Here is a 15151-nt window from a genome sequence, read left to right on the forward strand (position 1 = left end):
ACTAAATTTCTCTTGAAATTCTTTGGATAGAGCATTCTCACATATTTCATCCAAACAGCGGTGACCTAACCAAATTAAGTGCATTTGGGTGATCTTTTTGTGCTCTTTTTAGAAACTAGACAAGATGTTGATAGCATGATGATGTGGAGAAGTGTCACTTTTTTCTTTTACTGAGGTGCTAAAATATACTCATTGCTTCACAGATGGCAAAGCAGCTTAGTCCTGTAGCAGAGAGAAATGTTAATTGAGAAACCCAAGACAATAATAATCTGGGTAGATTTTTTGTTGATAAGTACTCCACAAATTAAGTCCACTCAAAATGCAAAGACGAGAGCCTGTATAGAGGACCAGTCTTGACAGGATTAGATGACAAGGTTGATTTGAGCTAGGGGAAGGGCTCAGGTAGCCATGGTCAGGGAGCTTATGTCTTGTTTAGCAGCCAGCATGCAGAGCTGAGTAGATACTTCCAGGTGCTGGGTATATTGCATGCTATGGTAATATCTTACATCTTGCAGCTGGTAACATCTGGCATTTAAAAGTACTGTGAACTATAGTAAGTGATGTACCAATTTCTATTGCTCTTGCTACCACTGCAGCTTTCTCACTCTGCAGCGTAGTAGATTATAGTAGTATTGGGTTGGTTTGTCCAAACCTGGGGGGCTGCCTTGGAGAGTCAGACCTGAGGCATTCCTGCCTTTTTCACCAGAATCCTTCTAGGAACGATGAATTTTCTAAACTGTTGCAACATTGCTTATTTAAATGTTTTTTGTTGTTTTATTACTGTGTGGGTGATGGGTTTTGTTTGTTTGTTTGTTTTGGGGTGGTTTTTTTTTGAGTGCTGAAAGAACCCATTCTAGATCAGCTTTGTATCTGATCTTGATATCAGTTCAGCACTGTAATCCACAAGTGTTTTTTACATGCTAATAGTTTCTTTGGATACAAGTTGATAGACATCAAAGGCAATTGGTGCCTCCAAGTGTTAAGAGCTGGCATTGAAAAATCTAAACCCCTTGGACTTTGCAGAGCTGCGTTTTTGTACAGTATGTCCTCAGCATGGTCCTGAAATGTCTTCAGTGGTCTGATGAAAATTAGGCTTTCCTAATTACATTTAAATGAAACTTAATGCTCTTACAATATTGATGAAAACATTAATAGGGGAATTTTTAATTACCTCAATAATATTCTTTGCAAAAAACGTATAGTTTGAAAATTCTGTTGTCCAATTTGATTGTGATATTAGCAATGAGAATTACAATTTGAGTTTTGTCGTGTTATTTCTTTAATTTACATCAGATCAAGATTAAAAAATTATTGAGTATTTCACTGAATAACCTTTTCTGATAAGAAATGTACAAGATAATTGTCAGTATGTGATGCTGAATTCTAACAAATGATCACAGTATTTTACATGTAATTCAAATGTGGATTAAATAAGTACTTGAAAGATGGTGAATTATTTAAATATTATTAAAATAAATTCAATAAGAAGTGTAAACTTTATGCATAGCACTAAAAATGTACCAGGGCTTTGGTTTCTCTGTTTACCCAATGAAACATGAACTTAAACAATATTGATGATGTCAGTGCCTTCTAACCGCTACTGCTGTTCTGGGTTTCCATTACAGTGAAATAAAAAGGAAACAAAAAGGTTTAAGAGTAGCAGCAAAAAGTTTAAACAGTTCAAACAGTTTAAAAATGAGTGCAAATTCCAAAACAAAGAAACCTTCTGTGGCATGTATTGTCTTGTATGTAAGATCTAGGCATTCATATGCCATAATTGTATGTTAAATGTGGTGATGTTATTACCAGTATTTGACATTTCAGTAATCTGACCCAGCCAGTGATCTGGCTGCAGTCCTTATGGAATGCCTAGTAAATCTGTCTTCTTGTTTTCAGCACCCACGTCCCATGTACATGCCTTACATCTGGAAATGCCTTTAACCAATAGTCTAAGGTTGCCCAAAGGGAATAGTAGAAAAAAGAGGTCTTCCACATCAGTGAGCTCTGAAGGGACAGAGATACAGTACTCTGTGCCCATAAAGGAGAAGTGTTTTGAGAGTCTGAAGGAGAAAATATTAAAGAACGTGATTGAGAAGGACAAGCATTCAGAAGTTGGTAAACTACAATACTTTTTGTTTCCAGTGCTTTAAACAATAAAAATAATTGTAAAGTGACATTATATAATAATTTTGTTTGTATGTTTCTTATTATTATGCACCATTAGGACTTTTTACGGTCTAATGACTTTTTAGAGAAAATGGGTCATCAGCCAGACATTCCACTGATGCCATGTCTTCTTCATTTGCAGGTGCAGTGAGAATGGAAAGAAAAGGAAAACTGGAAGAGAAAATTTCTTCAACATATGGTATGTAAAGAGCAACAATTTTTTTAGAAAAAAAGGAAAAAATCTCTAACACTTGATATCTCTAAAGAACAAATGTAAAAGCATAACATATTTCCTGGGCCCAGCTGTGCTTCTTCAGTTTGGTTTATTTAGGTCTTAGAAACAATTTATATATATATGAAAAGTTTATAATAGAAGAATAATTTTATAAAAGACAGGGCAAGTGCCCATAGCAAGGGTTTTGAAGGATCAAAAAAAAAAGTACTTGTGAGATGCCTGGAAGATGAAGGAACAAAACAAAAAAACCCAAACAAAAGCCCACAAACAAAGAAACAGAAAACAACAAAACTTTCTTGTTTTGGTAGTGGAAGTAGTGAATACTGCTTTTATTTTCTTGTACTGACTAATTGGAGTGGGGAGAAGAAAGTAGTCAAGTGTTACTAGCAAGCGTTTAAATATAAAACACAAAAATGATTATTAGAGATGGACAAGAATTCATAAGTGATTCTGCCTTGTTTTTCCAGGAGGTAAAAGTTCTGTTTCTGTATTCTCCCTGAAGATGATAAGATGCCAATCTGTGTGCAGGAAACAATGCTTAAATAATGACTTTAAGGATTTATCCCATGTGACAAGTCAATTTCCTCATTATTTATCTCACTGCTTATTACCTAGAATATTATGGAGTGAAAATTTTAAAGGATGTAATTTGTCTGAGGAGAATTAACAGGATACATAGAATATTTGAGACAGAGTACTCGTCCTCATGCATTACCATTAGTGCTTAGAAGTGTGCTTCAGTATTAAATATGTATCATAAATTTTAGTCAGAATCATTTTGCTCTGAGGATGTTGCTGTGTAGTAGAAAGTGCTGACAGCATCAGCACTTTTTTTGTGATACTGAAATGTCCTTCAAATGACTTTCTGTAGGGCTAACAGATGTTTTTAAGACAATATCTTTTTAGTTTGAATTGTCTAAATGTTGAAAGCTTTTTCTCTTGCCCAAACTCTTTTGTTTGTTTTGTTTTGTAAACTGTAAGTAAAATAGATTCTCGAAGCTATTTAAATGCTGTCACTTGTTTTGTGTGCTTTACTATATCTTTTGCTATGATACCTCATTTGGGGATACTTAAAATAGTAAAATGTTACTTGTGGAGAGAGATTTCTTTGAAGTAGCAATTAGTGAGAGACATATCCAAGATATCAAGTAAATTGACTGAATAATTTTTATTTGTCTAGGCAACTGAAATATTTAATTTGGGATGTGATGTTTAAGTCAATTGAAGTGAGCAATTTAGAATGGTATTGCTGTTTCAAAATGCTGGATTTTTATTTCAGGTAAAAAGAAAGAAAAAGAAAAGGAGAAAAAAGAAAAAAAGGAGAAAGATCATAAATCAAAACAGAAAAAGAAGAAGAAGAAAAAGAAGAAATCTAAACAGCATGGTAAATTCAGTTTACTGTTTTCAATAAGCAAAATCACTCAGGATATTTCTGGCATTAGATATTAAAACTTGTTTCTAAACAATACAAATGTCAAATATTAGAAATTTCTGAGAGTACATTTTGGCCTTAAATGTTGAAAGATACTTAGGTCTATGACCTACTTTTTGTGTTTGTAGCCTGTTTCTATGTGATAAACACAGAAACTTCGTAGGTGATTTTTCTTCCTTCAAAAGATACGTTCCCTCATCTCTTCAAATTCGTCAACTGAAGTTCCATATATACGTCCTAACTATTTTGCTTGGATATTAAAATTATTCTAGTATTTAGTCTGCTAAATTTTGCTGGTTTACTGTATAAAATGTAGCCCTCCTTAACAGTTAGTTCTTAACAGCTGAGGTTTGTGTCTCTGTTGCAACAAGCTTGTCTGTTGTCTTGACAGATTTGTCTTTGCCTCACTTCCCTGTTTTGATTCTTCAATCATATTTCTCATCTTTTTTCTGTTCTTTCCATTCCCTAGAGGGACAAAAAAAAATTGTCTTTAGATATGAGGCTCTAGGTAGCTTGTGGGTTTTTTTAACAAAATAAAAACACCTTTCAGATCACTTTTTTTCAATATTTCAGTTTTTTTAATAAAAAGATCCTGCGGACAGCAGCAGTGCTGTTTCTTTGGTTATTTTAGCCTTCCTCAAAATTACATTAGAAGGTTCTTGGTTTGCCTGTTTTTTTGTATCCAGTGCTGTCTTAGTTGCAGCATTGTGTCAGTAAAAATAACAGCTTGGGTAAATGCAGACTCATTCTGTCTTTTCTTGTCAAAACCTGGTTGCCCAGGGAAGTTGTGGATGCCCCCTTCCTGGAAGTGCTCAAGGCCTTGAGGAACCTATCTAGTGGAAGGTGTGCCTGCCTGTGGCATGGGGGTTCGAACTAGATCATCTTCAAGGTCCCTTCCAACTCAAACTACTTTGTGATTCCATGACTTAGTTGGGATAAGCTCTCCAGTCACTGTGAATAAGAACAGGCTTGCAAAATGTTTTCCTTGAGATTGTTGCAAATAGTGTAGGATAGAGGAAAATACGTGATGCTGGTGGTCAGTGTCTATACTGATGCATTACCTTACTGCTATCTGTGCTTGTATGCATGCTCTGGCAGCCTCATCCTGCTCTCCACTCTGGCATGCACTACTGAGAATATAGAGATTTATATATGTACAGTGTGGATCCCTCCAGCAGCTGGGCTCAGACTGTCTGCCCAGTAGTTGCCTCTGAATCCCAGTCCTCCCAGTTGTTGGCATCTGGAGATAAGAGCCCCTGGAGCTGTGGCCCCATCTCACTTGTAACAATAGTCTTGCACACTCCTGGAGTTGGCCAGGACTTCCCTGGTCTCCATAGCCTTCCTGGTTCTCACCTTTAGAGAGACACTCATGCCCTGAGTGGACTTCATTATGTTTCTGAAATATGTTATGAAAAGCTTTTGCCATTTCATATTTACAGTTTCATCATCCCAATACCAAAATGTTGATTCCCTAATATTGAAGTATACCTTTTTTTTTCTGTAGTTGTCTTTTGTAGCACTGACTTGTTTTCTTCTAATTTTCCAGATTATTCAGATTATGAAGATAGTTCTGTTGAATACTTGGACAGGTGCTCCTCCCCATTAACACGGTCTTCGGGGAGCTCTCTAACTTTGCGCAGCATGTTCTCAGAGAAGAATGCATCATACCAGTATCCAAGAGCTATCTTGTCTGTTGACCTTAGTGGAGAAAGTAGGTTGACTGAACAGTAGCTTTCAGTTTGTAGGTTTAATTCGTCAAAGATAATTTTAAAAGAAATAATTTGGTCTGTGTTTGAGATTGCAGCTATAAATGTGATTATTGATTTATACTTCATCTATTTAAGTCAGAATGCTTACATTCTCACGCTGTTCTGCATTGTACTTGCTTTGGTTAAGTGTTGCTACTCTGCTTCTGAGGGGGTCCCATTAAAGGCATTTTGCAGAATTGCTCAAGAAATCTACCAGCAGTCTATGAGAGCAATTTTTTTCATTTGCTATATGCAAATTAAGAGTTGTAACTGCCAAAAATCCCTACATTTCTGTAAACTGTTGTCTCTGCACGCACCATTTCATATGTATTTGTTTTTACTAGACCTTTCAGATGTGGAGTTCTTGGATGATTCCTCTACAGAGAGTTTGTTACTTAGTGGTGATGAATACAATCAGGATTTTGATTCAACTAACTTTGAAGAGTCTCAGGATGAAGACGATGCTCTCAATGAAATTGTTAGATGCATCTGTGAACTGGATGAAGAAAATGGCTTTATGATTCAGGTAAAGAAATTTGGGGAGCAGGTTATTTTTTCCATGTGAATGTCTTGCTTGACATGGTGCACTTCTGATGTGCGGAAGACTAAATTATGCAGAGAGCATGTGGAAGTGAGCAATAGTAAAGTATTTCTTGTATGCAGAACTGTTGCTCTCGGATGGGGTTTCTCTAACAACTCAATATGTAGAACAGGTTTGTAAGGAAAGATAATCTTTTTCTTTATAGCCAGTTGACAAATTTGGGGTGCAGTTTCTTCTCACACATACAAATTGTTGCTTCTGTCCACAGACAGTCCTGATTGTACCAACCCTTTTGGTTTGGTCCTTGTGCTTAGCAGTACCAGTTATAGAAACCACTCTGCTTCCTGTAAATGTGCCTCAGCTGTATGCAAATCTTGTCAGTAACTGTGTGTGTGATGTGCATGCTTCATCTTTTGAACAGCCCTAAGAATTTAAATCATGGATTGCTATTGCCATTAAATGATGGATTGCCACTCCTGTTGCTTATTTATTTGTATTCCAACAAGGGGAGCATTTCCCATGTAGTGATGAAGAATTTGAAGTCTTTGTCTCAAGTAATTCATAATAAAGTGATTAGGTCAGATGCAGGCAACGGAGAGGAAGAACTCAGTTGTCAATAACTCTAAAAGTCATGAACTTCCTATGTGTTTTTTTTGTTTTGTTTTGTTTTTTTCCCACTCTAAAACCACATTTGTATTCAACTATTAATGAGATACGGTTTCTGTGGAATATATGGAGACCTTTCTAGTTGATATTTGAAGGAAGCAGTTATGACTATTCTGTGTTAATAGACTGAAAGTCTTTTGGAAATGACAGAAAGACCTGAAAATTAAGGACCCAAAGACTGTCTCTGGGAATATATTAGAATGCAATGCTGTGTTGGAGGAACTAAGAAGGAGTTCAGCTGTGATAATAATATGAAAACAATGAACTGGTGTAGAAATCTTTGGAGAGAGAATATGGCTACAATTTCCTAGTGTAACAAGAGGAAAGGTGACCTCAGTGTTTTGAATAGGATGATGCTCTCAAAGCAGAGAGGAGAGACTTACAGTACTAAACCAGCAAATATTTGGAACACAGGTGAATACTGAGTTGAGAAAGGGAATGATATTTTTAAGTGGTAGTTTCCTGCCCATTTCTAATATCCAAAGTCAGCCTGATTTTTCTGTTTGCTGCCTAGCTTCACTGAGAGCAAGCAGTTTGCTGTTTCTAGGTCCTTATATCTTACCACTTCTATTTTGCTCTCCCATTCTCTTGTTTCTCATCTTTCTTTTTCTCTTCATTTTCTTTTTCTTTTAGATTTTCCATTGGTGCGATATAAAAAGCACATCTTTCTAGCGCACTGGAGAGATGCTTTGTAAATATAAATAATTAAACTGAAGAGTTTTCTACTTTTCACTGTTATGCTGTAATGTATTACATTATCTTTCTACTTTACTGTAATATTATACTCCTGTCTTATGTTTCACTACTAAATATTTAGGTGTTAAAATACTGAATGTTGTAATAAATATTGTTGAAAATTATATCTTCAATTTTTTTCCCCAGTCTGGAATTTGTGGTCGAGGTAACCATCAGAGTTCTTTTTTTAGCTTGATGTCTTTGTCTACCCAAACACAAATTGCCCAACTAAAATAATCTTACTCAGACCAGCTGTTGAAGTTAAACTGCTATTCTCTTCATTTTGATGATACAAGAAATAGCTTCTGTTTTTTTTAATCTACTTATCTCAGTTCTAGTTTTTGCTTTTGTGTTTGTTTTTTTCTGATGTCAGTGTGAAGAGTGCCTGTGTTGGCAACACAGTGTATGCATGGGGCTGTTAGAGGACAGTATTCCAGACCAGTACATCTGTTACATCTGCAGAGATCCACCAGGTACGGGTGAACCACTTTAATCTGCAGCTGTCTGCTTAGGATTTTTGAGCAGAGATACTATGCATTGCTTAAGTGGTTAAAGTTTTGTGTGTTTTGTGTTGTCTGTTACGCTTCTTCGGGGCAAGTGATTTGAACTTTGACTCTGAGTGTAAACTTACTTTCCTGTTAGCTATGCTAAATTTTATTAATAATCTTAATTACCATCACTTTAGTTGTTGAAATTTAATTCCCCCAGAACCTTAGTGCTTTTCTATGTTGATGTAATCTGAAAAGCCTTTCTAAGCAAATCATTCTTGTTCAGCAATGTATTTTGCCTACACTTGGAATCACATCTGTTCTTTTTTTTTTTTTTTTTTGAGAAAAAGGATTCATTACTACAGTACACTCAAATATGCTGTGGATGTCATTTTATATTAATTGCAATTTTATGTTTGCATTTGTCCAGAACTGTGTAGATGAAGATGTGGAACTGAATATGTAAAATAACAAAAAAAAAATCTCAGCACTTTTTATGGTAAATGATAGTGTACAGGCTATATTAGGATGTTGGATATTGCAAGAATTGGGAGATGTCTGTTTACTTTTAAAGTGAATATGTTTGATTAAGAAGATACTGATTTTAAAATCATTCTGTCCATAAACCCATTTTTCTTAGCAGTTATTTGGAGCAAAACTAAAAAAGTTTTGAGTATTTTTTCCTGACAGTTGATGCAAACAAACATAACTGTCTTCTGGTGAAATATCCAACAGTCCAGCTGTTTCCAAAAGGCTTATTTTATTCTGAACTTACAAAATGAAATTGAAAATCTGTAGAGGTGTAAGATATCACAGTATTTATTAGTTATTTTCAAGAAGAAAATTTAAGAAAATAGAGGTGGAAAGATGTGACTTCTTCCATTTGCCCCAACCTGAATTTAAATTGATGGTGTAGTCTCATTCGGTACTTCTGTGTGGTGTACTCTTTGAGCAGTCAAGCTTTTTCTTATTAAAACCAACTAATCTGTCTTGTGTTCTTTCCTGCACTGTACTAGGTACTTTGTTATCCCCTGCTGTGCAGAGACTGTGTCCCTAATTTTCCTCTTCTCTCCCTTCCTAACCATTACTTCTTTTCTTTCTATGTCAGGAGAAAAAGGTCATTCACAATGTCAGTATTTTAAAGTGTATTGGGATAATGGGCAGAAAGGAGATAGACAGGGTATTCTCCTGAAAGGTATGGAGGGCTTCCATCAACCCATTCTTTGTTCTGTATATGATGATAGTCTGATATGACATTGAGTGTAAGATATTGCAGTCTTAGTCAGTCTGTTTGTCTGGGTCCCTCACTGTAAACAAGAATATTGGAATAATTAGCATTGTACATTTCTAGTTTTGTTTTTTGTTTAGTTTTTTTATGTTGTTTCATTTTAGTTTTTTGGTTGTGATTTTTTTTGTTGTTTTGTTTTTTTGGTTGGTTGGGGTTTTTTTTGAAACACTTAATGAAGTTGCTATAGAAGTGTTAGCTAAATACACGTTCATGCCTGTGGGTCAGGATCGTAGATGTTGCCATAGCATGGAAGCCCTATGGCCCACTAACATCAATATCCTATCTAGTAGTGTCTGGTAAAAGGTGTATCAAAGGATAGTCTAAGGACTCTATTTCTATTTACTTCAGTGTTAAAGCAAAATATTTGTCTTTTAGAAACAAACTAGGTGTTTTGGATATGTCCATATAAAACCCACTTTCTAGCATTTCTCATGGTAACTCAGGGTTTTCTTTTCTGTCTTTTTTTTTTTTTAGAAGTAAGCTGCAGTTTTTAGATAAATACCAATTTTAACACTTTTACTACAAGATTGCAATAGTGCAGTTCCTAATATCCTGTATTTTGATTGCAAAGGTGATTAGATTTTCTTTCCTAATGCTGTTTCTAAAGATCTTGAGATTTCACATTTACTTTTGGTTTTGTAAGTCTTAAATTTCCTTTTAATCTGTAAAAACTAGGTTTTGAGATATTAATAGCAAAATCTTTGATCATTCTTTCATGGATGTTAGGAGTTATTTAGGAGAGTACAGCACATAATTATAGCACTCTACTTTTAAAAGCAATTTTGCGGTGTCTTTAGCTGGACCTCAGTTTGTTTATTGCTTTCCTCAGGTCAGAGGTGGAGTGCCAAATATCTTTATGATAAAGAATGGCTAAACAATGGACATATGTGTGGATTATCATTTTTGAAAGAAAACTACTCTCATCTTAATGCCAAAAAGATTGTGTCAACACATCACCTATTGGCAGATGTATATGGTGTAACTGAAATATTGCATGGACTGCAGTTGAAGATTGGGATATTAAAGTAAGTATCAGCCCAGCATTTATTCTCCATCTTTATATAGTTAGGTAGCAGAGACTAGCAATATTCCATATGCATTATTCTCTCACATTAAAGTTCTTACTTGTTCAAATAATTCAAGTGCAATATGTAGAGTATGCTCAGATTCAGTAGGAGTTAGTTAAGTGCTGTAAGTGATACTCTTTTATAACTTGCTTACTTTGTTCCCCTTTGTTGCAGAAATAAGCATCACCCAGACCTTCATCTCTGGGCTTATTCAGGGATGCGAAAAGAGCAAGAACAAGTAACTGTTGGGGTAGAGAAAAAATTAATGACTTTGCCAGATTCTGTTAATTCAACTGAAAGGACATGTCACAGTCAAAACCATAAAGAGCTACCCAGTATACCCCAGAAGATGGAAGAAACATACATCACAAGTGAGCACAGTTATCAAAAACCACAGAGTTTTGGTCAAGACTGCAAAACAGTCACTGATCCTATGAGCTCAGATGATGAAGATTCAAGTAGTTTTGAGGAAGATCAGGAATTTCACACAGAGAATAAAAACTGTTTACAATATTCTTTTAAAGATGGTGGCATGAATGAGCAGGTAAGTGTCTGTCTTCATCTGGGAAGCTTCTTAAGTGGAAAAGTATCTTCAGTGTGATAAGCACATACAAATATTTAAAAATGTTCATTGTTGTAAGTTAGCAGAAATCACTGGAAGCAAAGCTGATCACTGAAATGATTTCAGGTAAAGTAAGCCCATTTCAGCTGGTAGATGAAATGCAAAGCATGGTTAAAGTACTGTCTGTACTAAAACTGTTTATGCTCAATCCAGTGTTTAAAGGCAAAAAAAAAAATTCCTATGTTTAAAATTGCTAGACCTCGATAAAAAACATATGGATTGGTTGGTTTGGTTGAGGTTTTTTTGTTTGGTTTGGTTTTTTGCAAGGTGAGAAAATAGGAACAAGTTTTCTTTTTTTCTCTCTCAATTCTGTTTTTTTAATCTGTGTGGTTTTGTTGTTGTTCGTTAAACTGAGATTTGTAATGGTGTTTTTTATTGTACCATATTATTCTTTGAATAGAATCTAGAATTCTGTCCACAAGTAATGATTTACTAACAACTAATTTGTCTTCATGTGCAACTTCTTTTGAGTCTTTTATATTGCTTATTTCTTCTAATTAAATGTTTCACAGGTTTTCAGTCAGGATTGTATTTGGCTATTTAAACAACTGTTTCTCGGGTTTAATTAATAATTTAAATCTATTACTTTGTGGAAAATGTCTGAAACTTTTTAGTCTGGTTTTAGTGAAGAGTCCTCTTGACCAAAAAAAAAAAGCGAAACAAACCTTTCTGTTTTCTGCAATACCAACTGTCTGAGAATAAATCGCCCAACTCATCCCCCTTTTGATGTACTGTTTCTGGTGTGGAAGAAATGAGTAAGACACGTCTTTTTTAATTTTAGTTTTAAATGTGGCATGTAACCTTTATAGTCTGAATGGGAAATTTGAGCTTCTTCTAATTAGAAATAAATGTTGATTATATACAGTTTGTATAGTAAGGAAATGCTCAGCAGTGTAAAATACACTTACCTTCCAACAGTAGCTTAAATTGTCATCATACACAGTATGAGTACATTTAGAATTAAAATATGTGAGCAGTGAAAGAAAACTTGATGATTCCTTTAGAAAGTAAAGCGTATGTCTAAAAAGCTGTGTGTTCTCTGTTTTAAACCAGGAAAACTGTACTGTGAGGGTGACAGAGCACTTGAACAAGCTGCCCAGAGAGGTTGTGAAGTCTCCTTCTCTGGAGACTCTTAAAACCCATCTGGACATGTTCCTGTGTGGTCTGCCTTAGGTGATCCTGCTTTGGTGGAAGGGTTGGACTACATGGTCTACAGAGGTCCTTTCCAACCCCTACCATTTTGTGTGATTCTGTGAAGAGATTTGTTTGGGGAATTGTCAGGGTACTCTGCTTTGGGACACCTTATTGGCAGTAGGGAGCCATGATACCTCAAGTAAGGCTTTCTGACTAGACTTAATGAAAAATGTCCTTGATTTCTTCATGAACCTGTTTGTACTTGCCTTAAAACCGTGATTACACTGACACTGAAGTCCCACTTCTACATGAACTGAATTCTCTGTAAGGTGCCACCTTTACCTCTCCTTGTCAAATTTTTGATGGAGGCTTTGGATTCTTCCCTCTAGCAGCTCAAGCATCACGTATTCTGGTTTTGATAAATAACTGTAACTCCTTTATTGACCATTGTACCAACAGTGCTTGTCCTCCAGAACTTGATCATAAAGCTCCCAGCATGTTGGTTCCAGTATGATTTGTTTTTTAAACTAATTTTAAGTCTTAAAGTTAGGGGGTTTAACTTAAGAAGTCCCTCTTTTCTTCTTCCTCTCTCTTCCATTCTTGTCTGGAGGAAGAAATAAGAAAGGAATAGTGTTAAGTCTGTTATTACATGACTTGGAAAAAAAATAAGCTGAGCACTTAGGCAGAGAACTGTATTAATATGATAAAATTCAGTCCTTGCTTAGGTACTGGCCATGAACTGACACTATGTGAGCACAGGTGCCCAGCATTCTAGTCCCTAAAATAGTGTCATCAGTAGTGAAATAACTTAGATATGAAGTCACAGTTGATACAAAACGGGAACTATGAATCCTTCTAATTACTGGAGATGCTGAATGTTCTAATTCATTAAATCTGGTATACTTTCTTTGGTCATTCCCATTAGTTGAAATGTCACAGAAATATCAGGAGCCTTATTTATTATGTTTGACTTGCTACGAAGGTACTGATTCATTCTTCCTCAGAGACTATGTTTGTATAACTGTGCTTGTTACTGCCTTGATAACTATCCCCAAACATAGAATCATGGAATTCTTTCAAGTGGAAAACATGTTCAGTTCTGTCTGAAACTCAAGCTTTGGAGTTACATGGGACTGTGGCAGTGGTAGGAAGAGAAGTCTTTTGTCTTAATCAAATAGAATAGTCAGCTTACTTGTGTAAAATAGTGACTTTTGACATCTTGGATATTTATGTGTTTTGGGGAGTTTTCCTTCATTCTTTCTCTAAAGTGGAAACAAACCTTGCACATTTGTGGTGGTGGTATTCCTATGCAGCTCAACACTTTAGGATTTAAGTTACAATTTATATAAAATGGGCATAGAAATGCAGTCAGTCTTACTGCATTAAGGTGCTTGAGCTGGTAAACTTTACTTCTTGCCTCACTCCTCCAGTGTGATACATGCTCAATTGTATGGAATTTGCATTTTGTTTGGTTCTGTCTATTGTTGTGTCACGGTACATGGCTTTTTCAGTATGCTTTGGGTCAAGTAGACAGAAGTACAATTCAAAACTAGCATAGTCTAACATGTGACTCAAGTGTTGAAATTAACACCAGAACCTAAACCAAAACAATAAAACCCTCTTAAATGGCAATTGTTTTTTCTTTCTGTTGCTCCTATGAAGAAGAATTCTGCTGAAGGAAACACTGTGTTTGTTTGTAATGAAAGAAGAGGTTCAGAAGAACAAGTGGATACACATCTTCAATGGCAGCTAAATCTCCTTACCCACATAGAGAATGTACAGAATGAAGTCACCAGCAGAATGGACCTGATAGAAAAAGAAGTTGATGGTAACTGCATTGCCAAATACTTATTAATACACCTGTAACAGCATCTTTCATAGCCATTGTGTTGAAGGTCATCTGAGACACCAAAGATGGATTTTTTTTTTCTACAGTATTGTATTCAAATTTGGGTACCCCAAAGCTTGCAGCCTTGACCCCATCACCCCACTCCACAAGTTTTGAATGCCCAATGAAGTAGCTTAAGCACTCAGGAACCCTGAAAATTTAACTCAAGTTTCTGATATTAGACAGACTTCAGAAAGCTTAGATAATTTGTCTAGTCTTGGTCCAGATACAGATAATCACTGGATTTTTTTTCTGCACTTGGAATGGGTTTGACCTGATTGTTCTAGTAATAGACAGTATTCCTGCTTGCACTAGGCAATATTTCTAGTCTAGCAGGATTGACCTTTGCCCTTCTCTGTCTCTATGAGCATAGACATTTCTTGAAAACATTTGTAAAGATTGTAAAACCATTCTGTAATCTGGACCTTGTAAACAGGAGCCTGTTAAAGTGACAGAAGCAAGCGTTGCATTTAGGGATTGCCCTTTCTGTTGCAGAACTGTAGCAGACAAAAGACTGTGAAAATTGTTAGCCAAGGATATACTTTTCTCTCAGGTACTTCTTTATAGCAACAACTGTTTGAGTGAAACATGGAATTAGTTGGTGTTTTCCTACTAAAAATTCCTTCTGTTAAATAAAAGTCACAGCCTCAGTGTGTTTCATCCTCTTATAAATGTCAGAGTAAGAAACAAATGTTTAATTTTTGTGAAAACTGTTTATTGAACACTTACTCTAACTGACTCCTTCCTTTTGCTTCTGTAGTGCTGGAAAGCTGGCTTGATTTCACTGGAGAACTGGAACCACCAGATCCTCTGGCAAGGTTACCTCAGCTCAAGCGACGTATCAAACAGCTCTTAATTGACATGGGGAAAGTACAGCAAATAGCAACACTTTGCTCTGTATGACAAAGAAGAATAAAGAAATAAAAATAGGTTCTTTACAGTGAATTTTCTTACTAGCCACAAGACTGACAGGAAGACATCAAAAAGCTGAGCATTTATCTGGTTAATTTCTGATTACATTAATAGCCTGAAGCTTTAGAGGGAGGAGGGGAAAACTCTCGGATTTTCAATGTAACAGATTCTTTACTGTATATTCAGTGTCCAAGCTTCAAAATGTACCACTGCATTCTGAGAAGTGTTG

General features: G+C 35.7%; 1 protein-coding gene across 2 annotated transcripts in view; it reads left to right on the plus strand.

Annotated features, from left to right (window-relative positions):
* Positions 1 to 14915, plus strand: part of PHF20L1 (PHD finger protein 20 like 1) — a 44487-nt gene extending 29572 nt beyond the window's left edge. For both annotated transcript variants that reach the window (XM_054385323.1, XM_054385324.1), the window contains 9 exons: positions 2309 to 2365; positions 3681 to 3785; positions 5380 to 5544; positions 5926 to 6107; positions 7897 to 7996; positions 10129 to 10324; positions 10541 to 10910; positions 13788 to 13950; positions 14771 to 14915. In XM_054385323.1, the coding sequence (XP_054241298.1) occupies positions 2309 to 2365; positions 3681 to 3785; positions 5380 to 5544; positions 5926 to 6107; positions 7897 to 7996; positions 10129 to 10324; positions 10541 to 10910; positions 13788 to 13950; positions 14771 to 14913 (1481 nt within the window). In that variant the 3' untranslated portion in view covers positions 14914 to 14915. The remainder of the gene's footprint in view (positions 1 to 2308; positions 2366 to 3680; positions 3786 to 5379; positions 5545 to 5925; positions 6108 to 7896; positions 7997 to 10128; positions 10325 to 10540; positions 10911 to 13787; positions 13951 to 14770) is intronic.
* The last annotated feature ends 236 nt before the right edge of the window (positions 14916 to 15151 follow it).

Source organism: Indicator indicator, chromosome 12 (assembly GCF_027791375.1).
Source record: "Indicator indicator isolate 239-I01 chromosome 12, UM_Iind_1.1, whole genome shotgun sequence".
Taxonomy (NCBI): domain Eukaryota; kingdom Metazoa; phylum Chordata; class Aves; order Piciformes; family Indicatoridae; genus Indicator; species Indicator indicator.